Genomic DNA, 23,304 nt, shown 5'->3' on the forward strand with positions numbered 1-23,304 from the left:
TTGTCATGGCAACGACGACAATACCCGACGGAATATGGTCGGATTTCTTCCGAACGCACTGTGCTATTGCGCTCGTATACACAGTCCAGCCACGTTGAGTGCTGACTTGGAAACGGCAGCAAAGTTCCGCCGAAAAAATCCGAAGCTGACAAGATAGATAGCGAGGTGGGATCTTGCTGGATTTATACACAAAACTCGGATCCTCCCAGTTCAGCTGATCAAGCTCGTCAGCTCATCAAAAGGGCACCGCACTCGCAGAGCACACCTCACTTGAAATGGCTGCAATCGATATGGACTCGTGGCAAGATGTGGTTCAAGTTGCCTGATGGGGAAGACGGAAGCACTGCACCACGGATACGGTCCCGTACTGCCATCCAGTGGAGTTTCGGTCCCTGAGACTACCCTGAAGGAACGGCGTTACGGCAGGCGGCACAGAAATGGTGCTTCTTGGCTTGCGGGGAAGATCTGCCCATTCCATTTTGATGGAACCCCAGTGATGCAAGATGGTCGTTACGGGGTCTACGGGGCGGAAATAGGGGTTTTGGTGCACGAACGGAAGGATGGGATTGATATCGAGGAAACAGTGGCCAGCTGTTTGGGAAGGTTGGTGGAAGAAGGTTCGTTCAGCAGGTGAATGTTTACTTTTTGTTTACTTTCCTCCCACCCATTGCGATGAAGATGGGAAAACAACAATAGAAAAATGGTAACGCGTCCAATTGATGATCCGATATGAAACCAACAAACAGCAAAATGCCACCTGTTCCCAGGTTTGAATAGTGACAAAGTCGCCGCCCCTGGCATCGGATCCCTTTCAGACAGTGTCGGATGTTTCTCCCCCTCGCGGCGGATCGGCTTCCCCACCCCTCCATCAGCCGCCGGCCCCGCGAGCGAGCTCTTTGACCCTGGCGCCCTGCAGCGCCCACTGGCCACTCAGCAGGCCCCAAGGCTGATTGACCACTGGCGTGTACCATTTTCGTAGTGGCGGAGAAGACACCTGTCCACACTCGACCGACAGAAGCAACCTGGCTTATAAACACGGGCTGGAGATAAAACCCGTGGACATTAAAAGGCAGATCCCCCTTCTCGCCTTCACCACCGCCGTCTGCCTCCCCTCTGTTTCCGGGACATTTTCCATCTTATTCAACTTCTCTCAGTCACCGGTCCCAGTTCTTCCCATATCCCAGGCCCCTTTTCTGCCTTTAAATAGCCCAGAGTAAGTGGTATCCACTACCCACGTTTGCCTTTGTGCTGCGGCCCCGCCAGAGCTACGTCCTTCCCGTTGAACAACCCATTCACCTCCGTGCTCTCCTGTTCCACTATAAAACCCCCAAGAAGACGGCTTTGGGAATCAACAATCCCCAAGCATCATTCTCTATATACCAACTTCCAACTAACTCCGCTTCCCCAGACAGCCGGGAAACGTAAACATGCACGCCCCTACCAAGTTCGCCCTCGGGCTTCTCGCGGCCGCCGCCGTGGCCACTGCCTCCGATGTTATCCAGTTGAAGAAGGACACCTTCGATGACTTCGTCAAGACCAACGACATTGTTCTTGCTGAATGTAAGCTTCCCTCGATTTCAGCTTCTTATGTAGCTCTTGCTAACAGTCTTGCTCTCCAGTCTTCGCCCCTTGGTGCGGCCACTGCAAGGCCCTTGCCCCCGAGTACGAGGAGGCTGCTACCACCCTCAAGGAGAAGAACATCAAGCTCGCTAAGATCGATTGCACTGAGGAGTCCGAGTTGTGCCAGCAGCACGGCGTTGAGGGTTACCCTACCCTCAAAGTCTTCCGTGGCCTCGACATCGTCTCCCCCTACAAGGGCCAGCGCAAGGCTGCTGCCATCACCTCCTACATGGTCAAGCAGTCCCTTCCCTCCGTCTCTGCCCTCACCAAGGACAACATTGAGGAGTTCAAGAAGGCCGACAAGGTTGTCATTGTCGCCTACTTCGACGCTGCTGACAAGGCCTCCAACGAGACCTTCTCCAAGGTCGCCGATAAGCTCCGCGACGAGTACCCCTTCGGTGCCAGCAGCGATGCCGCTCTCGCCGAGGCTGAGGGTGTCACCGCCCCTGCCATCGTCCTCTACAAGGACTTCGACGAGGGCAAGGCTGTCTTCACTGAGAAGTTCGACGCCGAGGCCATTGAGAAGTTCGCCAAGACCGCCTCCACCCCCCTCATCGGTGAGGTTGGCCCCGACACCTATGCCGGCTACATGTCCGCTGGCATTCCCCTCGCGTACATCTTCGCCGAGACCCCCGAGGAGCGCAAGGAGCTTAGCGAGGCCCTTAAGTCCATCGCTGAGGCCCTGCGTGGTGTTATCAACTTTGCTACCATTGACGCCAAGGCTTTCGGTGCTCACGCCGGCAACCTGAACCTCAAGACCGACAAGTTCCCCGCTTTCGCCATCCAGGATACCACCAAGAACCAGAAGTTCCCCTTCGACCAGGAGAAGGAGATCACCGCCGACTCCATCAAGCAGTTCGTTGATGACTTTGTTGCTGGCAAGGTCGAGCCCTCGATCAAGTCTGAGCCCATCCCCGAGACCCAGGAGGGCCCCGTCACCGTCGTTGTCGCCAAGAGCTACAACGACATTGTCCTTGATGATACCAAGGATGTCCTTATCGAGTTCTACGCTCCCTGGTGCGGTCACTGCAAGGCTCTCGCTCCCAAGTACGATGAGCTTGCTACCCTCTATGCCAACTCCGATTTCAAGGACAAGGTCGTCATTGCCAAGGTTGATGCTACCCTGAACGACGTTCCCGATGAGATCCAGGGCTTCCCCACCATCAAGCTCTACGCTGCCGGTGCCAAGGACAAGCCCGTTGAGTACTCTGGCTCCCGCACCGTTGAGGACTTGATCAAGTTCATCTCCGAGAACGGCAAGTACAAGGCTGCTCCCTCCGATGAGGCCGAGGAGTCCGTTGCCGCTTCCGCCGAGTCTGGTTCCTCCACCGAGACTGGCACCGTTGAGGAGCCCGCCAAGGAGACCAGCCACGATGAGCTCTAAAGGGTTTCAGTCGAGACGACATTAAGTATTTAATAGCATCATCATTTATGGGTTTCACTGGGAACATGGTCTTTGGTTGGGCAACAGTAGCAATTTTCGGGAATCTGGGAGTAAGATACCAAAAGGCATGTTTGAGGGAATTCAATATAGTCTTTCAGTTATTAGCGGAATCTACAAAAAAACGCACAACATCAATCTGTTCTATTCGTGATGCTTTGATAAGTGTTGTTATCCTTTGTTTCATTCCGCCTCTTTGTCTTCCAAGCTTGCACCTTGAGGGCCTTATCGCGATCCTTATCAGTTATCACGGCAAGGACACGTCCACCGTATCAAGCCGATTGATATTCTGCCTCCACACCCCGCCCAATTGTTTCCCTCGCACTGATTGGCTCAATTGCACCCACCACTCAAGATCCCTGTCGTTGGCCGTTCCCACGGGGGCGCCCACCCCGTTCTGGCGATACTGGCCTGACGTCGTTTCTCCGGTTCGTTTGGTTTGGGTTCAGTTCCCCAGGCAGCTTCATTCGCAACCGCCGTCGCTTTAAACATCGCCATTCCCCCCTTCCACAAACGAATCAGCGAATCGATCGATACCCAAATCACCACGAAAGTTTCAATTCCCGATTCCATCAGAGTACGACGAGCATTTACGACCGAACGAAACGAAACGAAAAGCAGGCGCAATCGCAATCACACGCGCAACTCCAATTCAACCGAACAAAAGCAAACAATAAACGAAACAAAAAATGGCCTCCAGACTCCTATCCACCCCCTTCCGCCGCGGCTTGCAGACATCAGCGCGCAGGTTCGAGTCTGTCGCTACGACTACCAGCGCTGGAGTACCCGGTGCGGGCGTGGCGCCGCCGTTGCCTGCTAGGAAGCCTGTTGGTGCTTTTCGTGGGGGGTGAGTTATCTCTTGTTGTTTTTGTTTTGGATTTGGAATCGGTTTGGGTTGGGTATGCGATCGGGTGGGAGATAGATGGGGTGGGAGGTTGGCGGCGTGGGCAAGGGAAGGTTGCGTAATGGGCGGCGCATGGAAGCGGGGCACGAAAGCTGGGCGAGGGATGACCCATCATAAAGTGACGAAAAACGGCGGTAGGAAAGTGGCTGGTGGAAGAAGAGGGAGGTTGAATGGGAATGACTGCTCAGTGGGATGCGACGGGGTGCGAGTTGCGACAGAGGACTGCACGTTTTCAACACAGGGGCAGGCAGGCTGGGAGAGAGAGAGCTGGCGAAAAGGACGGGAAAGGGCATAAAACGCATAAGCTCTGGCAGGAAACGAGGTATGCTAACGTGCACACCATGACACAGGCTCTTCGGCTTCTTCTTCGGTAGCACTCTCGCCGGCAGTGCCGTCTACTACTATGCGCTCCAAGAGTATAAGGCCTCGAACGAGCTCTTGACGGGGGATATCTACGTAGGTGGACATACAACAACAAAATCGAGATGGAAGACAGAAAGAGTGCTGACATTTGGTAAATACAGGCTCTCCAGAACGCTGTCGACAGGCTGGGCAAGACCCTCATTACCTTGGAGGAGAAGATGGAGGTGTTGGAGAGGAAGAGGAAGTAATCGATGTCTTGACGATAAAGAATGGGGAAAATAGCTTGACGATATGGCGCATAGTCAATCGTTACGTGGAGAACAAAAATTCGAGCTAAGGATGGGGAATGGGGTTTATTGATATCAAAAATTGAAGTGAGAGGTGGAAGTCATTTCACGGTTCGAACTGGGGGAGAGCGTTGCCCTGGTGGCAGTCGGAGCTTTCGTTGTACATCAAATTTTGGTGCTTTGAACCAAAAAGTTGGAATTGACAATGAAGGGGGTTTTCTCATCATTGGTACACTTAATACTGGACAATTCTGTGGGTATAAAGTCAGTAACCATGATCACACCTTTTCTCACCTTGTCGAAGTACAAGAGCTCTGAAGGAGCTGTCAGACAAAGCTCAAAGAGCTCTCCCATTGGCTTTCCTCCATAAACTCGTAGACTGGGTGACCCTGCGCTAGAGCAGACATTCAGGGGTAGCTTTGGCAGATCCGGTGATCTCGCGCCGTTTTATAGCGACCCCGGACCCCGGCCTAGCACGGTAAACGCGCCACGCGGTTCGGCCCATCTAAAACTTCCCCATTCTGAACTTCCCTCTTACATCACCGTTTGACTTCTGCCATCCCACCTCACCGAACTTGAGATACGCCCGATTTCCCATCTCTTTAACGCCCCACACAGACACAAACACCATGAACAACTTTGGCGTCATCGAAGTCGCCAGTCAAAAGACGAAAAACGCCCCAGGATGGGCGTACGTCCCAGATACCGGCCTTACGCCCGCCGCGGCCGCCGCGCTACAACCTCTCAACCGAAAACGTGCAGCGCGAGATAAGGCTAATGTCGGCGCTCCCGATCTTACTGCCAGACAGGATGCGAAGATCCGGAAAGATCTCGAGGCGCTGGACAGAGATTCACATAGGGATGCGCAGATTCCTATACCGCCCAAGGCGGGTGGCACAAGAGGTGGGCAATCGTCTAAACCTCATATGCAGAAGAGATCACGGAACTGACATGGTATGGTGTTGGAACAGCTCAAAACAAACACACACCGAACGTGCGCAAGATTCTACAATCACAAAAGACCTTCGCGAACCACTTGGACGATTACCAAGCGTTCCTGGCGCTGGCCGAGAGCAATCCCCAGCTCGCAGCCCAAGTAAACAAACCAACACCGACAACAACAGCGAGGAACTCGCCCGCTCCATCAACCATCACCACCGCAAGTACAAACAAACGTTCCTCAGCCGCTTCCAAGAGGGCGGCGGCGACGGCGGCAGCGGCAGCAGCAGCAAAAGAAGAGAAGGGCGGATCCAACAAAAAGTCCAAGACCCAACCACAATCGAAACCCGCCGATGACGATGACGATGTAGAGATGATCGACGCCCCCGACACCGCCCTCCCATCCCCAAACATAGCAGAAGCCACCACCGGCCCCGATTCCTCAGAGCCACTCCCACCACGCCCCTCTGCCTCAACATCCCTCGATCCCACAACAACAGCGACAACCACAACAGAACCAGAGCCAACAAAACCCCAATCCTACCCACCAGACGGCACCATCCTCCCCCCCTACAACCGACCTCCACCCACTCCCCACCCAGGCGACGACGACCCCTTGTTGATCTCGCGCGTCCCTCCCTTTCCCACGGACGAGGAGCTGCGGGCGCTGATGACGGCTCCGCCGCTGAGTTACCTCGAGGCGCGGGCGCAGTGGACCGAGGAGGAGGAGGGCAGATACCCGGTTCGCAGGTTTTGCGAGGTGTGTGGGTATTGGGGACGGGTGAAGTGCATTAAGTGCGGGGCGAGGGTTTGTGCTTTGGAGTGTCTGGAGGCGCATAGGGAGGAGTGTTTGGTTCGGTATGGGTTGTAGTGGAGGGTTTGAGGGGGGGTTACTTGTCAGGGCTTGAATTCATTGCCTGTCTGACCTTTCAGAAGGTAGCAGGCAAAAATAGGAGGCGCTTCGAGACCTGGCGAGTAGGTTAGGGGGGATGTGGGAAGGATTGGGAGGTTGATTTTTGGTTAGTACAGTATGATACCCCAATTTGCAAAAGCTATTCATGATGTTTTTGATATCCATCATCTTGAAGTCGTGTTGATCTACTGACTACGGGCTATACGACATCACCTCGGCTAGTGCTCACTGATGAGTTACCATTGAGGTCTCTACTTCCTCTGCGGCTGTGGATCCGCAATCAGTATCATGCATAACCAACATGATAGATGTTGAAGAACCGAAATGCAGGCTCGGTCTTCTCTTCTGGACTGAAGCTTCCTAGGCCCAGACCAGTTGTGGGCAATTTCACTCTTTCGGCGAGGTTCAGAGGAAAGAAGGACCTCTTCTACGGTACAGTTCTTATTCTACGAGGTAGGAGCATTGCACTGTCTTGGGGAAGTACCATGCACCCGTTGTTGAGACTCCCAGTTTGAGCAGCAGCAGTGGTAAGCAGGGCCGCATCATCGAGCATGCCGACATGTGTTCTCCTCAGTTATAAAAATCTCTGACCCTTCACTTTCTCGACCGTTCAATTTTCAAACTTCGTGCGGGAACTTCGTCCGAGATTCCCATCTTCCATTACACATCTCGCTTCCAAAGCAACGATACGAACAACAGCTCATCTGATAGATAGCGTCAACTTCATCATCATCTGATCTGCAAGGTCCGACCGCAGAGATGGGTTCGGTAAGTCCAGAGGACACACGCTTCCATATCGTCCGCAAAACACGTTCTAACATCTGGATTAATTTGCCACTCTCCAGGTCGCCGATTTCCATCAATCTCCATCCTCGACACTGGGCGACACAGAAAAGAGCAGTGCCCTAGAGCAGACCGAGACCAAACGAGAGGACAAAAACCCGCCTGGTTCATCATGGAGCATTGTATTCATTGCTCGCGCGCTCATCTACCGCTTCCTTCTCTTTACTTTTGACTGCTCAGACGTCCAGCCACTTCTCGCACTCTTCTTCTGGCCCGCCCACATCTTTGCCCTCGGTCTTCTACTCCTCGATGTTCATTACCGAGAAGCTTTCATGATCAGGTAGGAAGTCCGTCAAGCCTTTCAAAGAAGAAATGCTGATCTCGTTCGTTTGCTGTCCAGACGTCTTTCCACGGATTCCCCGAAACTTATCCGCGGAAAACTTCGTACCGGAGCGCAGCTACACCTCGATCCCGTCTTCCTACTCAGCCTTCTGTGCGTGTATTGGGTAAAGCTCCTTGAGTCCATAGTGGGAAGCGCTTTGGCGGAAACTAGGAGTGCCAACAACTTGCCCATCGATAATCCTACACCTTCAAACGAGGAGAAAAAGGAAGAGTGTCTCTATACGGCCGAGGAGATTGACTTGGTGCTCAGAGCAAGACAGCTGGCGAGCAAAACCGGACACAGCGTCGTCGGGATTTGCAGATGGGTGGAGAACATGAACGCTAAAGACCCTCTCTGGGAGCAAAACTGGCGCACGACTCGACTACCCTTGTGCGTTTCCGAAGATTGTGGTCTACAGTACTACGAGTCCATCCATAACGCCCTGAACGGCCCATCTGAATTTGACCCCTTGCGGCAACCCACAGGTCTCGCTCAGGATGATTTTGGAACCGTCAACAAACCGTCATCTGAGGGAAGCATGGCTGCTCAATATCCAGATGATTGCGGTATTGACGATCTTGATGACCCAGATGTCTCCGCTCCCTCTGGTGAGGACCAGAAGAATTCTTCCAACCTTGAGTCTGCCCGGAATCAGAACACTAACGGCTTTCGCCCCATTCCCGACAACTGCGACGATTACTTGTATCCTGCGGAAGGAAAACACCGAGGAAAACAACGAGGAAAACACCAGGGAGAACAAAAAGAGATTCCCGTCACTTACATCGAACTCACCGCTGAAGAACCAACCCCCGACACTTACGGTTTCACTCCTTTGTTTCCGCGTGGGACTTGTGGTCCCTCCACCTACAGCCCTAACGAAGCGCTCAACGGAAAGCCCATCGATGAGTTCACAAGTAGCAAGGTTGCAAGAGACTCTATCGAGTTATTGCTGGAAGCGGCTAGAAAGATGCCACTTCCCGCACCCAGCACAAGGGATAACTCTAACGCTTTCATGCCACTCACCCCTGAAAAGAAGACAGCTCCCGAGTCCAGTGATGGTGGTGGTGGTGGTGGTGATGGTGCTCGCTTCAAGATTGCCCCTAGCGAAGGATGGGAGCGTGTCACTTCTGCTTTGGACCCCGACGTCGAAAGAACAAGTTCAGTTGTCACTACTTATGGCTCCTCCGACGGTGAACGAGCAAGTTCCGTCGCCAATGGCTCTGACAACGGAAAGGACGAGAAGGACGAGAAGGACGAGAAGGACAAGGAGGACGAGAAGAACGTGAAGGACGAGAAGGACGAGAAGGACGAGAAGGACGGAAAGGATTTGATGATGGGTTGGTATAGCGCCGACACTCCGATTAAGCTGGATTAAGAGGACTGACTGGGTGGCATGGTGAACGGGTGGTGAGAAGTCGGATTCTCATTCCCCGGCTTTGCATGATGGGGTTGAGTTGTGTGTTTCGGGCACTTTTGTGCAGTTCTCCTAGGTTTTTTTATGCCTTCGGATTGAGAGATGGAAATGTTTTAAGAGAGGGAAGACCAATGGCTCTATGATGTTAATGGTTTTATGGTTTTAATAGCTTATGATGTTGATGGCTTTAGCCGGATACTCCTCACTACACCTGCTTTTCAAGGAGGGATGAAGCATTTTTAACAACACCATGTCAGACAAAGATGATCCCATGAACGGCATTACGGGGAGATAAGCATTGGGTTATGGCAGACCAGGGAGTCAGATATACACTTGGGTTCAGGGACTAGGTAACAGTGTCCACTTGTCCATGAGACAGAGGTAGTGCGACTTGAGAGGTGTTAATACATCTGTGGTTCATGTCTACCTATGCAGTTTTGTATCAAGGCTCAAGGAAACAGATGAGCAACGAGCTACGAGTATCACACGGTCGAGTAATAATACCGGAAAACGGACAGGAAACTGGTTACATATGCCCCAACAAATCCACCTGCCGCCCGCCGTCCAGTGAAGAGACGGAACTTGTCAAACCGCAAAAAAGTCACGACTCCATGGCATCACTAGAAAAACAGCAAAAAGAGAAGATCATGAGCTTCATTAGGGATTCATGCCCACAGCCAGAATCGAACTGACGACCTAGGACGGAGCGGCCCTTTTTCCCCCCTTTAGGGGGAAACGGGCCGCCCCGTCCTCACCTTTATAAGGGTTTTTTTTGGGGTTTACCCCAAAAAAAAAAAATCGCTCCCCACTACCCCGAATAGGGGCAATCCAACAATACTATAGTACGCCAATAGGGTGCGCAGCGACTTATTTACCCAATACTAGGAGCGTAGCGACGGGACCTTATCTTCGCTATAACCTATTTAGAGGTAGGAACTAAAATTGAAACCAGGCAATACTTCGAGGTTTAATTTTAAGGGTATTTAATTATAAGCGAAGTATAAAGAATTAATTGTAACCATACAATATACTAGACCTTCTCGATGCCTCTGGCGGCTACTCCATAGAGGCTCTCCCGGGGGGACTTCACTACGTTCGAAAGAAAAATTCTAAGTAATAACCTACTAATAAAAATGGGAGCGTAACGACTAAATTACCTTTCTAATAATAGAAACCTATTATAGTATTTTTATTATATACTTCTAATAATAACGGCGGGAGAAGCGACCAAATTACTAATTCTTTAACGACGAACTTAACTACAACCGAATACCTTAACTAAACTACTCCCGTTTTAATGTAATAATTTATTATAATAATAGGAGCGTAGCGACTAAAATACTCTCTAATAACAACCTATTGTACTATAACGAGAAGCGACTAAAATACTCTCCAATCTAATAACTTACTATATTACTACTTACCGACTAAACCGCTCTTTAATAACCTATTACAAAAATAAGAATATAAATACTAAAACGGTAGTATTTTAATACAAGGATTCGTTGGGTAAGTAATTAAAAAGTTGTTGTAGGTTAGAGTTATTTACAATTTAAATCCCTTCGTACGGTCGTACTTATACGAGTATAGACTACTTTATGTTCTAAGAACCGAATTTATATTTTAATACCTAGTGCCCAAGCGAATATAAACTACTTCCAAGAATTAGATTCTACACTTCACCCAATGACGGGAGCACCCGACCTTCAATACGCCGCGCGATTCAAATCAGCACTACACACTGCAACCATGCAACCAAACGAAGTATAGACCACTTCTCGTTCCAAGAACCGAATCCACTCCTAAGGTACCTCTATTCAGGGGCACCCAACAACGAGAGCACCCAAATCAACACTGCACACTGCAACCAAACGACTAGTGATGCGCTCTACCACTGAGCCATGCGGGCTTTCTTTGATGGTTATCCTGGCTTGGAAGTTGGGCTTTTATCCCTCATTCTCCACCGGGTAAAGAGTAATGACGGGAACTATGCTTAACAACCTATACGAAAGAACAACCGATATATGTGTGTGGTATCGTATCTCCCTAGATGACCAGAAAACCAAAAAGCGCGAACCAAGTAACATGCCAAAAACACACCCACGCAACCAAAACCCCAGAAAATCATTATAGTACGTACCCAATGCTTCCCCGTAAATGATATCAAAACACCCCACCCCCAATAATAAACAAGCGCTCCTCCTCCCTCTTCGCCCACTGCGCCACCTTATTCGCGCACTGCGTCATTACTCCTCTCGACATATTCGGCCCCGCCACGCAGTAGAACTCGAACACGGGCGTGATCCAGGCCAGGCTCGCCGCGTCCTCGCTCACCAGGTGCAAGACCTTCAAGTGCGAGTGCTTGGCGTGGATCGAGGCGTGCAGGTGGTGGTAGAGCGTCATTAGGCGGCGGCGGGAGACTAGTTTTTCTGTTTTCCTCTGGGATGACACTGAATCCTTTTCGGATGGGGATGACCTAGGAGGAGACTCGAAGGTGGGAGAGAGGCTGGACTGGCAGAATTGCACGTTTGCTCGGGATTTGTAGAGGAAGTGGCTTAGTTGGCCAATTTGCCCTTCTGTTGTTGTTGATTGAGAGTTGTTGGTGTTTAAAATTGTCTCGATACGGGGGCGCCTCTGACGGGCGGCGGATTGGATGAGTTGCAAAGAACCGTTTTTGGCTAGTTGGAGGGCGAGTTTGTCGCGCATGGATTTGAGTTCGAAAAAGGACTCTTTGTCGGCGGAGATGAGGATTATGGCGATTTCTTCGTCCGGTGAAGTCGCTGGTTTTGGTGGTGGCGGTTGTGGTGGTTGTTCTGGGTTGTTGCTGTTGTTGTTTTCTTCCGCCGCCGCCGCCGCTGCCGCCGCCGTGTCTACCGAGTCGAAAAAGCTCACGTACATGTAGAGGTAGCCGCGGTTGTTGAAAGCTGGTAGACACAGCGGTACCCAGTTTTCGCCGCCGCCGGCCCGGATGCCGCCGGATTCGAAGAGCATGTTGAAGATCAGCTGGAGGTCGCTCGGGTGGAGCGAGTGTTTGCGCGGCCGGATTACGCTGACGAGCTTGCCGCCTGCTACAATCAAGCCGTAGAGAAGCTTGTCGCTGCGGCACTTGAGGAAGGCGTTGTTGATGGTGGCGCGGTGGGATTTGCGCAGTCGTAGACATTCTAGGGCGCCGAGGAGGGCGGAAGGGGAGCCCTTGGTGAACGAATCGGCGAGAGAGGAGAGAAGGGATTCGGTTCCCTCTAGTGGCTTTCGGAGGTCGGTGGAGGGACGGTGGGCGAAGATGTTCTTGAGTGTCGGAAGCGTGAGGGTGGACAGGATCTGCATGTATAAAGCGTCTAGTTGGCTTCGAAGCTGGGCGTCGCTCTCGCCTAGTCTGCTGATGGCCACGAAGTAAAGGGGGCCTTGGGTGCTGATGACGAAGCGAGCGTTCCCGGCGGTGAAACCTAGAAGGGGGTCCTTTGCGCCCTCATAGAAGGAGATGATGGTCTGCACGACCCCCATGTAGGAGTTGATCAGACTTGTATCGCCGTGTCGACTCCAGATGGGCTTTCCGGCGGAGGATAGGATCATGTAGTGTTTCATCTTGGACTTCCACAGTGATAACCGCTGCTCGTCGGTGATGCCCTTCTCGCCTAGTTCGGGGATGTCATCGAACTCCTTCTCGAACCCGGCCAAGCTGTCGCATGCGCCGGTCCTGCTGGCCTCGAAGGGCTGCACAGAAGATGACTGGGTCCTCAGCATGGACCATGCCCGGCTTCGCCTGTTAAACTCGCCGGTGACAAGATCTGCCAGGTCTCCAGGTGGACGGAGGGTTGCGGGATAGCTCGCGACGCTCACGGTCTCGGCCGGGTCGGTGCGCGGGGAGGTATAGCCGCTGGCGCTAGACTGGGGGGAGGCAACGGATCTCGTCGCGCTGGTCGCGCTGGTCGAGAAAGTGCCGCGCGATCCATCAGGGAAGGATAGAGTAGAGATGTCGATGGTCGACACTTGTGTGGTGGGCTTGGAAGCGGCCGCTACGTGTAGGGCTCCAGATGCGCCATCGTCCGACAACTTGCGACTGGGACGGGGCGGTAGGGGAGAGACATGGTCGACAGCTTCGGTGTTGCTTTCGTTGTTTTGAATGTTGTTGCTACTGTAATTGCTTCCGGCCTCAATGTCCCGGTCCATTGTGAGTATAACTGTGGCAGGCCGGCGTCGACAGTTTCACCGATGTCGAGCTGGTCGAACTGAGCATTGTCGGACTCTTTCACTCTTTGTGGTTGCGTGTGTCCTCTTTCCGCTGGCTTATTCGCGAACTCCATTCCACGGGGGAAGGAGATGTCGGGGATCTTTAGTCTGAAAAGGGAAGTTGAGATGAGAGAAAGGGAAGAAAGGAGACAAAAGGACGGGAAACGGGACGGGAACGGGACGGGATGCAGCTAAACTATATGAACACGCAAAGCCCTAGTCTGGCCCGGCTCTCGACCATTTATTTAGTTCTTTATTTATATATTAACTAGGTAGTTATAATATATATTATATACTTAATACGTTGAGGAGACGGCAGTTCTAAATATATAATTAATATACTTAATAATACTATATACTATTAAATACTCTACTTCTTATTTATATTTCTCCGCCTAATTACTAATTAAATTAACCGAACTGGTTTAAATAGGTATGAATTACTATATTTCTAATTCTTTAAATTTAATTTAATATTAAAATTCTACTTGGTATTTAATAATTATAAAAACGTAATCTAATATTCTATTACTTTAATATTATACTTTCTATTATATATTTATATTTCTTAACTTTATTAAAATAATAGGTTCGAAATTTAAATTAGCGTATAGTGAAAAAAAAACTTTTAATAATACGTCCCTTCGCTTAAAGGACGCTTATATCTATTTATCTTCTACTAAGTTCTTTATTTTATAATCTTTTTATAAGCTATGTCGGAGATTCTAAGTGTAAATTATAATAATTTCCTCTATAAATCCTACGGTAACCCTATTATTTACCCTTCCGGCCTCTCCTTTCTTTAATTATAACGTTATAATATTATTAATATAGCTAAATAGTTTATTAATTTTTAAAATTACTATAAAAAAATATCTAATAAAAGAACATTATTTACCAAAATATACACGATATATATTATAGCAACTAAACTACTAAGTAAGAGAATTAGCTTTAATTTAATTTACTAAATTATTTTAGTATAATACCGCCTTCCTTAAATTATGATGCCCCTGCCTAAATCTTCCCTAATAGCAATTTCAACATTATTTCAAACTACATTAAGAGAAAACACAATCCTTAACGGAGCACGCGTATAAGAGGTTAAGTCGCTCTATTATAAGATATTCCGGGCTAATGCTTAGATAGCTCTATTTTGTAATAACTTACGTTCTATTGAACGTAAATATACTTTATTGAATATATTATATTATATAAGAGTATTTACTTAGGTAACTTCCGTTAAGGTTAATTGGATGATTAATTAATATTATATTAACCTACTATCTATTTTGCTTATACTCTATAAAGTTGTATACAAGGTCTTAGGTTGAGGCTTTCGATAGTGCTTATCTTTAATTTCTTTTAATAAGATTATCGTTAACCGTTACGTACTATTGCTCTGTCCAGCAACCAGCTACTCACTTTATCATTCTCTATCAATATCACTTAAGAAGCACATCTTCGCGTAACACGCTCGTTAAGTTCAACTCTTCCTCTCTCTCATCCTTAGTATCATCTACATCTACGTGGCGTTTCCATGCATTAATAACGCCCGTTCTAGGAAGGACCGAACACCATTGAGATTCTGTCGAGTGTTCCTTCCCCAGGAAGGACCGAACACAGGTGAGATTCTGTCGAGTGTTCCTTCCTTCAGGAAGAATGGAAAACTCTGCTGTTACGGCTGCTGCTGCTTGATGCTTTACCCTCCGTGTTGGTTCTCTCTGCTTTTGTTCCTTTTCTCTCAGTAGTTGTCCTCATCTATAGATTGGAACTATAGCGATATCCGATGATTAAGAGTAATCGTGGTTTGACTATAATAGCGACGACTCGCAAGCGCTACCCGAGACATTATTTGAAGTAAATTTAATAAATAGAGTACATACTGCTTATTCTCTATTCGCCAGCGAATGCCCCCTCTAAGTCCGGGAGTATCTCCCATTAATCTACTTACTGTAGGAGATTGTATTCTAATTGGAGATATATTGGGCCCCCAACCTTAGAACTATATTAAAAGCGTTACATCCGCCGACTTTAGAGTCGCTGAAATCCTTACCCGAGTTTAGCTATACTAATGACTATGCTTTTGTGGTCTACTTATTGATTATGGAAAAGCCGGAGCAAGTTGAAAAGCAAATACAGGTGGAGAAGTTGTCTAATCTCCAAGGTCAGACTGCAGCAATAGGTTCAGTAAGTCCAGAGGACACTTGCTTCCAGATCACCTGCAAATACGTTCTGACCTATAGATTAACTTACTATACTCCAAGTCGCTGATAAAAAAGATAAAACTATAGAGAGCCTAGAACTACCTTTGATATATATTGGTACCGGGACTAATAGATATTACGATGTATATTAAAGGTTTGAAGATTACGATAACAACTAAGCTTTGTCATTAAAGTTGATAATTGCGTATACTAACGGTTATTGAATTTTAAATAAAAAGGTTTTGGTTTCGACTCCATGTCTAATAGATATATTTTTAATCTTGCTAGCTCGAGCTCTATTTTTGATCCTAGAAACCTCTCTGACGCATGGGTTTTATGCGAACTACAACACAAGCACGATCAATACAAGGTTAGCGAATGCTCAATGGGGTGCATCACTATCGTATCAAGGATTATGTACTCACGATGCTTGGGTTGATGGTGTCCGTCGTATGGAATGGTTATATCAAGGCTTAGTAGAGGAGGAAGTGGAAGAAGCCAGACGTCTGGCAAAGCAGGAATACCAGCGTCAATACGATCATGAAAGATACGCCAAGAAGAAGGATGAGATCGCTAATACGTAAGAAAATATTACGTTAATAGGCTTAGTTTGTAATAATCTAGAGATTTTAAGGAACTAAGTACTAATTTTATAAAAAACTGAATGATTAATATATCTTACATTTTCGCTACCCCCTCCTTTGCTCAAGGTCTCCATCACATTTAATTATGCTCCTGCAGTACTGCAGGGCGGGGCTTGCCGGGGGGGTTTGTTGAGGGTACGGTTTTTATATATTTTGCTATCCTTTGCAAGTTTAAAAGTTGTTAAAATAACCCTAAATCTGAAAAAGCTGCCTCCGAGGGACCCCACGAATACTTATTCGTGGGGCCCAAAAAAAACACAGAGGAGAAGTAGCCTGAACATAATATTTTAAAAACAGCTAGTTCAAGATTAGGGGCTACTAAACTGCTTATAAAATAGTTAGAGGTTATAGAATAACCTTCCAAAGAAGAAAAGGCAGGCGCGCTCTTCGTACCTATTAATTAAAATAAATATAATAAGCCGGTTATTATTAACGATTCCGAATAATTATTTGGTAATAATAATTAATTAAAGATTTTAATTACTTAAGATCGGTTTTAAATACCCCCTTTAAAGCTTCGTTTTGGTTTAATTTTTAATAATGATACGTATTCTATTGTTATTTATTTTTATTCGGTCGTTATTAATATTATATTCATTATCGACGGCATATTCTTTATTTGAAATTGGAATAAAGATTACTATACCCCGTCCTTATTAATTAATTTCGTTAATTCCGAAGTGTTATATCGGAAGAATGACGACAGTGAGAGCGGTCACACATGTTCCATCCCTGATTTAGAATCCAAAATGTTAGCGATAAGATAGCGGGCCGCCCCTGGAGCTGGGTGTTAGTGGGGAATATCAGTGATTGGATGGAACCCCGTTAGCGGGCGCAGGCAACGGCAGGGTGGGAGTGGTGCGCTGACGAACAGCACGAACAGCGCTGCTCCACTATATGTCTTACAGATGCCCACCTTAACAACGTAGCCTCACAGTCGACAGCTCCCGCCTGCAGCACCTCAACGTCCTAGACGAGTTTGGGTACCTTTGCGACTTCAACACCAGGACACCATTCCCGTCGGCCACCTTAAGACGGCAATGACCCATAGCAGTCTGCCTAGATTAGGGGACGTCCTGTTCTCGAATCCCCAGACTCCCAAGGTCTCATCCCACCATCGCCGTCACCACCTGGCCGCTACCAAACATGTCTCTCGATCCCACCCGGCCGAGGTCCATCTCCCCCGAGAGCTCTGGCCGTGACTCTCCAGTCCCCAAGCAATGGAGGAACCAGCTTGGGAATGGCAAGTCAAATTCATATTCCTCTCCCTCCATGGACACAACTAGAGACTAGAGTACAGCTGGGTAGCTAACTAGGTGGCCGATGATGGACAGACGATGTTGCGCCGAAGGACAAGAACTACCGCAAATACGCTTCCGGCGTCGAACGAGCCCTCTCTCTATTCGATACAGCCCTCCAAGAATGGGCCGACTATATCTCCTTCCTCAATCGCCTCCTCAAGGCCCTCCAAGCTCGGCCGTCCACCATCAACATCATCCCCGCCAAGGCCACTGTCGCAAAGCGTCTATCACAATGCTTGAACCCGTCTCTTCCGTCCGGTGTTCACCAAAAGACACTCGAGGTCTACAACTTCATATTTACAGTCATTGGCAAGGATGGTCTGTCGCGAGACCTGCCCCTCTATCTCCCCGGCCTTGCCTCGGTTCTCTCGTTCGCCTCCTTGTCCGTCCGGACCCCTTTCCTCGACCTGCTCGAGCGTCACTTCTTGGATCTCAACCCACGATCCCTACGACCCGCCCTGAAATCGATCATACTTGCTCTTTTGCCAGGTCTCGAGGAGGAAACTAGCGAGGACTTTGAGCGAACATTAAAGCTTATGGAACGCGTCAAGGCCGCCCTCCGCCCACCAGGAAGCGAGATAATAACACTAACTCACTCCTCTGGCGACGACTTTTTCTGGCAGTGTTTCTTTCTGGCTTCTATAACCGGGCATAGCAGGAGGACGGGCGCCTTGGCATACCTTATGCGCGCCTTGCCCGAGCTGGGACACCAGTTACATTCAGAGGGCCTCAAGACCGAGACTCGCAATGGCTTGGATTCCGAGGTTTCTGCCAAGCTGGTACAGCTGGTAACGTCTCCCGAGCCAGGATTGCTAATCCGCTGCTTTGCCGCTGGTTTGGCCGATGACCAGATCCTTATCCAACGTGGTTTTCTCGATTTGTTGGTCACCCACCTTCCGTTACACTCCAAGGTGTTGCAAGCCAGGGCCAAGACCGACGACCTGGAACTCCTCTTGAAGACCGCCGTTGGGGTAACAACCCGGAGGGATATGAGTCTGAACAGGCGGCTGTGGACTTGGCTTCTAGGGCCTGAGCCGACAACTGCACACGAAGGCGAAGGCGGACCCGATTCCCCCACTACGCCTGCAAGCACCCCTGCCTACTTCATGTCGAGGACAAGCTATTTTGAAGAATTTGGGTTGCGACCCCTGACTCGGGCCCTACTCAGCATGATCAAGGCTAGTAGCGTTGGAAACAATCCGGCAGACCGAGCGAAGCCATATCGTATCTGTCTGTCCTTGATGGACAGGTGGGAGATTGGCGGCTTGGTTGTGCCCGAGGTATTCCTTCCCATTGTCGACAGTGTCCGAGACTTCAAAGCAAAAGCAGAAAGCAAATCAGACTTCACCGAGGTGATCCGGAGTGCAAGTGTTTTCTTTGACGGTGTCGAGAGCGGGTTGATTTACAGCGAAATGCTCAACCTCGTGGCTCAGGCTATCAGTCCGGGCGAACTCTCAGTGACTGATCGTAGCGACAAGCTTGACCTTGTCAGGTTCATTCTCGGCCATTTCAACGTCAGCGAAGAAGAGATGATAACCATTCATGCTCCGCTTACGGTCCTCTCCATCTTATGCATGATCGAGGAGTTAAAGGAGAGTGATGCTAATGCCACCACTCTCCTACCAGACGGTACGACTCTGCTGGTACAGGCTCTAACAATAGCCGCAAGCTTTTTGGAGCTCGTACCAGAAAGGGCGTTTCCGACTAGTGCAAAAGCTAAAGCTATCGAGTCCAAGATTCTGGCCGGAATACCCAATGTCGAACTCCTCAAGAAGATCAAGAACTTCTACCACGCCGAGCAAGGAAACTTGGAGGCCACCTCTCCCCCATTTGTACCGCAGAATGTGGCGGAACTCTTGTTGCAAAAAGCTTGCGACCTGAACTGTGAGAGTTTCAGCCAACGCGAATCCGGCCCGACTGTCGCTGCAAAGAGCAAAGTCCTCTTGCTTCTTCTCACCAAGACCCCTCACAAATCGTTCCTCGATACCAAGAAACTTCTTGCTTCCATTCACGGGTGTCTGTCATCAGATGCTCTTATTACTTTTACCACCTATTATTCGCTATTAACCCTTTCTACCCACCTTTATTCTGCCGACCGGATTTCCCATGTGGACCTTTCTGAGTTGGTTAGTCCTTTGGTACGCCACGCATGGAGCTTTCTATCTTCGTCAGAGCCAAAATATCACGTCGAGACGGTCCGAAGTCTTTGGGTACTCCAGACGGCTCTGACACCAACCAATCATGACATTGAAGCAGCCATATGTTCTCTAATGCTGGAGAAAGATGTTTCAGGCACATTTGCTCAGCGTCCTGCTGACCCCGGAAGGAGCTTCTGTGTGCTCTGGTCGCATAGTCTCCAAGATAACCCTGCTGGAAGCGATCGCCGAGGACCCAAGACACCTATCATTGACGCAAAGGCGCCGCCGCGTCTTGGTGGTATAGATAATTACGAAGTCATGCTTACCCGCCCATTATTCTTAATGTTGGACGCGCTCACCGATGAGCGGACGCAGCTGTTCATGACAGTCAAGAGTTGGCTTAGCAGCCTGGTTGGAATAGACAAGTATGACCCCAGGCCTTCTGGGTTACGATTTACAGCTTGCTAACGCCTGTGCCCAGAATTTTCAATATTTTCGTGTCCAAGTTCGCCGAGCTATCATGTCTGAGGCGCCAAACAACTTCGGCTGAAGCCAAAGAGGTTCACAAATTCTCCGAAGACGATGACGTTGAGCTGGCTGTGTATTATCTTCGCTCCTTATCCAATGTCTTTCGCTTTACCCCTGACAGCATTTGGGCGTTCCTTGCGAAAAAGACTATACGCCCAGATTCTTACTTCCCATCATTATCTGAAATTAGTACGTTACTCTTCCATGCCGGTGCCTTGTACATGAAAACTAACCAAAGCAGCCGGATCCGAGGACGATCTGACCTTCCAGGAGTTCTTCCTCAAGGTTGCCATGCAATGCATGGCAGACGTCAATACTTTGGGCGATGAAAGCTCTCAGATGAGGGTGACACAGCTTTATCGTTCAGCATTGGGCGTAATGAACCCTGTTATGGTGAACCCATACGCTGAGCCACTAGCAAAGCTGCACCTTGAGAATCCTCTCATTGATATGCTCACCCAGTCGCTTTCAGGTCCGGAGCCTTACGTACAGACCTTGCTTCTGGACGTTGTCTTTGCGGCCTTGAAACTTCGTGAGCTAGCACCAGTCGAACTTCCAGAATCACCAACCGCAGAGAAACGCGCTGCGAGTGTTACGGCAGACTCGGCTAAAGCCTTCCGAGCTGTGGCCGGAGGGAAACCACCATCCGCTCTTCAGCCGCCTCCGCCCACGCTACTAAAGTGCATCCTTTCTGGACTCAGCGCGCCCAGCAGCCGACAGGTTTTGGATAGCTGGATCAGCTTTCTCGCCGAGTGCCTACCACTCTACTCAGATTCGATCTTCCAGGTTCTGATACCGCTGGTTGAGACACTCTGCAGTCAGATTTCCACCACCTTCAACCGCTTACAGCAGCTCTTCCGAGCCTCTAACGACCCTCCAACACACAATCAGATCGGTCCCGAGACCACCCTCATATCCCTCCTAAATGGCCTCGAGCAGGTACTGGCAAGGGGACACGACAGGCTACTGGCTGAAGAGGCCAGGGCCCAGGTTGTCAAGAACCCAGACCAGCCTCAGGGCTTTTTCGGCAACATGGTCTCCGGTGTCTTCTCGTCTGACGCACCTCAGACCCGGAGCGCCACAGCTAACGATCGACTTACGGTTCTTCTGGCCTTCCAAGATGCGGTGCGCATCTGCTTTACCATTTGGTCCTGGGGTCAAGGGAGCGATGCCTCCCTGCAAGACAACTCTTCGGGCGCGTCGTTCAACTACACTTCTCTACGGATGAGAAACAGGGCCCGAAGGTTGCTAGAGCATCTCTTCGCTGCAGAGACACTAGAGTGCCTGGAAACAGTGATCGGAATATGGAGGGGGGCACTGGACAGTTCTGATACGTCCAAGGCTGCTGAGGTGTTCAATCTCTTGCCTGCCCTTGATGGATCGAGGCCGCAGCATACAATCCCAGCACTTTTCAACGCCATATACAGCAGAACGAACCCAGGCGCGCTGGATCCCTCGAGGAGGTCGACCCTTACCATCGAGCTTCAGGATACAGACGTGGTTATCTTCTTGGTTGACTATGCGCGCACTCTGGAGGATGATGCAATGGATGAAATATGGCAGGACTGCATGATCTTCTTGAAGGATCTCCTGGGCAACCCATTGCCTCATCGCCAGGCGTTGCCGAGTTTACTGGAGTTCGCTGCCATTCTGGGTGAGAAGGTGGACAACACCAACTTTGGAGAACAGAGGAAGATGCGTCGTGAACTCGCGGATCTCTTCCTCCGTCTCCTAGCGGCTATCTTCACCACACGGCCTACCAGCTTTGTGGAAACCTCTTCGACGAGTTACTCGTCATCCACCACCAACCTCCTCCTCTCAGAGAAGAAGCCAAATGAGGCCCCTCGTACGGTTTCTGTAGCAGCCATCCGGACTCCATTCGAACGCGCAGATGACGTCGTCGGAATCCTCTCCAACATCGTTCCCAACTTGCCCAAGATCCTCGTTGAGAATGACCGCATCCTCACAGCCGCCACCTCCATCTCGGCCAACGTGATCGGCCCAACGCTGCGGTCCAAGTTCTTCCCCGACACCGTATCAAAGAACACCCTGGTGCTGCTCCATCAACTATCCCGCCTACCTAACAACCAAAAGTCTTGGAAGAAGGACGTCGCCGATGCCTTCAACGACTCCCGCTTCTTCAGCTCCAACCTGAGCCTCGTGCAAACCGACTGGCTGCCTCTGCTCAAGCAATGGGCCGTCGCAGACAAGGAACGCATCCCCGAAATCCTCGGCCGCATCACCCCGCCCTCGACCGCGGGCATCGTCTTCGGCGTCGGCGCCACTTCCGCCCGACTCGAAGCCGACCGCAAGACGCAACTCAACCTGCGGCGCATCGCCACCCTCATCCTCGCCGCCACCGACGACAACTTTGTCACCGAACTGCCCTCCATCCTCGACAAGCTTGTCGAGCTCCTCGGCGCCACTGCCACCTCCTCCCCCTCCTCCACCACCCGCGCCGAAGTCTACATGGTCATGCGCGCCCTCGTCCTCCGCACTAGCGCCATTCACCTCGCTCCGCTCTGGCCCGTCGTCAACGCCGAGCTGCACGCCGCCATCTCCTCCGTCGTCGCGCCCGACCACTCCGCGCCCAGCGACACGTACGGCAACCCGGCCGTCATGCAAGCCTGCAAGCTTTTGGATCTGCTCGTCTGCGTCGCGCCCGATGACTTCCAGTTGCACGAGTGGCTGTTCGTTACCGACACCATCGACGCCGTCTACAGGCCCAGCGCAGCTGGCTACCAACCCGTGGCGCTAGTGGACGAAGTCTCCGAGGAACTCAACGGTTCTCTCGTCACTCCCCACGCCCACCACTCACACACCAATTCCCTATCCGGAGCAGGCGCAGCAGCCCTAGGCCTAGACCCATCCTCCCTCCTTTCTCCCACCGATGGAATCGACGGTCAAGGTCAACCCCTCCGCCGTCCTCTGCTGGGAAACCTCCCCGGACAAATAAGCGACGAAGTAGGCATGGAGCGCAAAGACGAATTAGTCGCCAAGGTGCTCCGCCCGTTTTTCGGACAGCTGAGTATCTTTGCGTTTGAGACGACGTACAAGATGACAGAAGTCGATTGGGAAGGGTGTGTGAATGGATTACTGAGGGACCTGTTTGATGAGCGGAGCGTGGTGAAGGCTCTTTAGGACCGGGCTGGATCTGCGTATGGTGGTGGTGGTGGAGGAGGAGGAGGAGGAGGAGGAGGAGGAGGGAGGGGG

The 23,304-nt window shown here is 50.2% G+C and overlaps 7 protein-coding genes across 7 annotated transcripts; 6 read left to right on the plus strand and 1 right to left on the minus strand.

Annotated features, from left to right (window-relative positions):
- Positions 1-1,008: 1,008 nt before the first annotated feature.
- Positions 1,009-3,236, plus strand: B0H65DRAFT_453272 (thioredoxin-like domain-containing protein). The gene is made up of 2 exons (XM_062826140.1): positions 1,009-1,560; positions 1,620-3,236. The coding sequence occupies exons 1-2, from the start codon at positions 1,428-1,430 to the stop codon at positions 3,002-3,004; spliced, it is 1,518 nt and encodes a 505-aa protein (XP_062687228.1). The 5' UTR covers positions 1,009-1,427; the 3' UTR covers positions 3,005-3,236.
- Positions 3,237-3,750: 514 nt separating this feature from the next.
- B0H65DRAFT_545092 (uncharacterized protein) lies at positions 3,751-4,576 on the plus strand (the record flags this gene model as incomplete). The annotated part of the gene is made up of 3 exons (XM_062829350.1): positions 3,751-3,908; positions 4,316-4,421; positions 4,490-4,576. The coding sequence occupies 3 exons, from the start codon at positions 3,751-3,753 to the stop codon at positions 4,574-4,576; spliced, it is 351 nt and encodes a 116-aa protein (XP_062687229.1).
- Positions 4,577-5,113: 537 nt separating this feature from the next.
- Positions 5,114-6,600, plus strand: B0H65DRAFT_60428 (uncharacterized protein). The gene is made up of 2 exons (XM_062831157.1): positions 5,114-5,518; positions 5,587-6,600. The coding sequence occupies exons 1-2, from the start codon at positions 5,245-5,247 to the stop codon at positions 6,423-6,425; spliced, it is 1,113 nt and encodes a 370-aa protein (XP_062687230.1). The 5' UTR covers positions 5,114-5,244; the 3' UTR covers positions 6,426-6,600.
- Positions 6,601-7,038: 438 nt separating this feature from the next.
- B0H65DRAFT_60425 (uncharacterized protein) lies at positions 7,039-9,198 on the plus strand. The gene is made up of 3 exons (XM_062831156.1): positions 7,039-7,235; positions 7,313-7,590; positions 7,651-9,198. The coding sequence occupies exons 1-3, from the start codon at positions 7,227-7,229 to the stop codon at positions 9,005-9,007; spliced, it is 1,644 nt and encodes a 547-aa protein (XP_062687231.1). The 5' UTR covers positions 7,039-7,226; the 3' UTR covers positions 9,008-9,198.
- Positions 9,199-10,391: 1,193 nt separating this feature from the next.
- B0H65DRAFT_536436 (trafficking protein Mon1-domain-containing protein) lies at positions 10,392-13,422 on the minus strand (the record flags this gene model as incomplete). Its single annotated transcript, XM_062829046.1, has 4 exons — positions 11,297-13,422; positions 10,789-10,859; positions 10,471-10,493; positions 10,392-10,402 (listed from the first exon to the last, which is right to left on the minus strand). The coding sequence occupies exons 1-4, from the start codon at positions 13,211-13,213 to the stop codon at positions 10,392-10,394; spliced, it is 2,022 nt and encodes a 673-aa protein (XP_062687232.1). The 5' UTR covers positions 13,214-13,422.
- Positions 13,423-15,379: 1,957 nt separating this feature from the next.
- On the plus strand, positions 15,380-16,096 carry B0H65DRAFT_439050 (uncharacterized protein; the record flags this gene model as incomplete). Its single annotated transcript, XM_062825395.1, has 3 exons — positions 15,380-15,440; positions 15,769-16,060; positions 16,084-16,096. The coding sequence occupies 3 exons, from the start codon at positions 15,380-15,382 to the stop codon at positions 16,094-16,096; spliced, it is 366 nt and encodes a 121-aa protein (XP_062687233.1).
- A 947-nt stretch (positions 16,097-17,043) lies between these two features.
- On the plus strand, positions 17,044-23,265 carry B0H65DRAFT_555197 (Dopey, N-terminal-domain-containing protein). The gene is made up of 4 exons (XM_062830014.1): positions 17,044-17,367; positions 17,459-19,988; positions 20,045-20,280; positions 20,333-23,265. The coding sequence occupies exons 1-4, from the start codon at positions 17,271-17,273 to the stop codon at positions 23,230-23,232; spliced, it is 5,763 nt and encodes a 1,920-aa protein (XP_062687234.1). The 5' UTR covers positions 17,044-17,270; the 3' UTR covers positions 23,233-23,265.
- Positions 23,266-23,304: the final 39 nt, after the last annotated feature.

Source organism: Neurospora tetraspora, assembly GCF_033439725.1.
Source record: "Neurospora tetraspora strain CBS 560.94 chromosome Unknown B0H65scaffold_1, whole genome shotgun sequence".
NCBI classification, from domain to species: Eukaryota; Fungi; Ascomycota; class Sordariomycetes; order Sordariales; family Sordariaceae; genus Neurospora; species Neurospora tetraspora.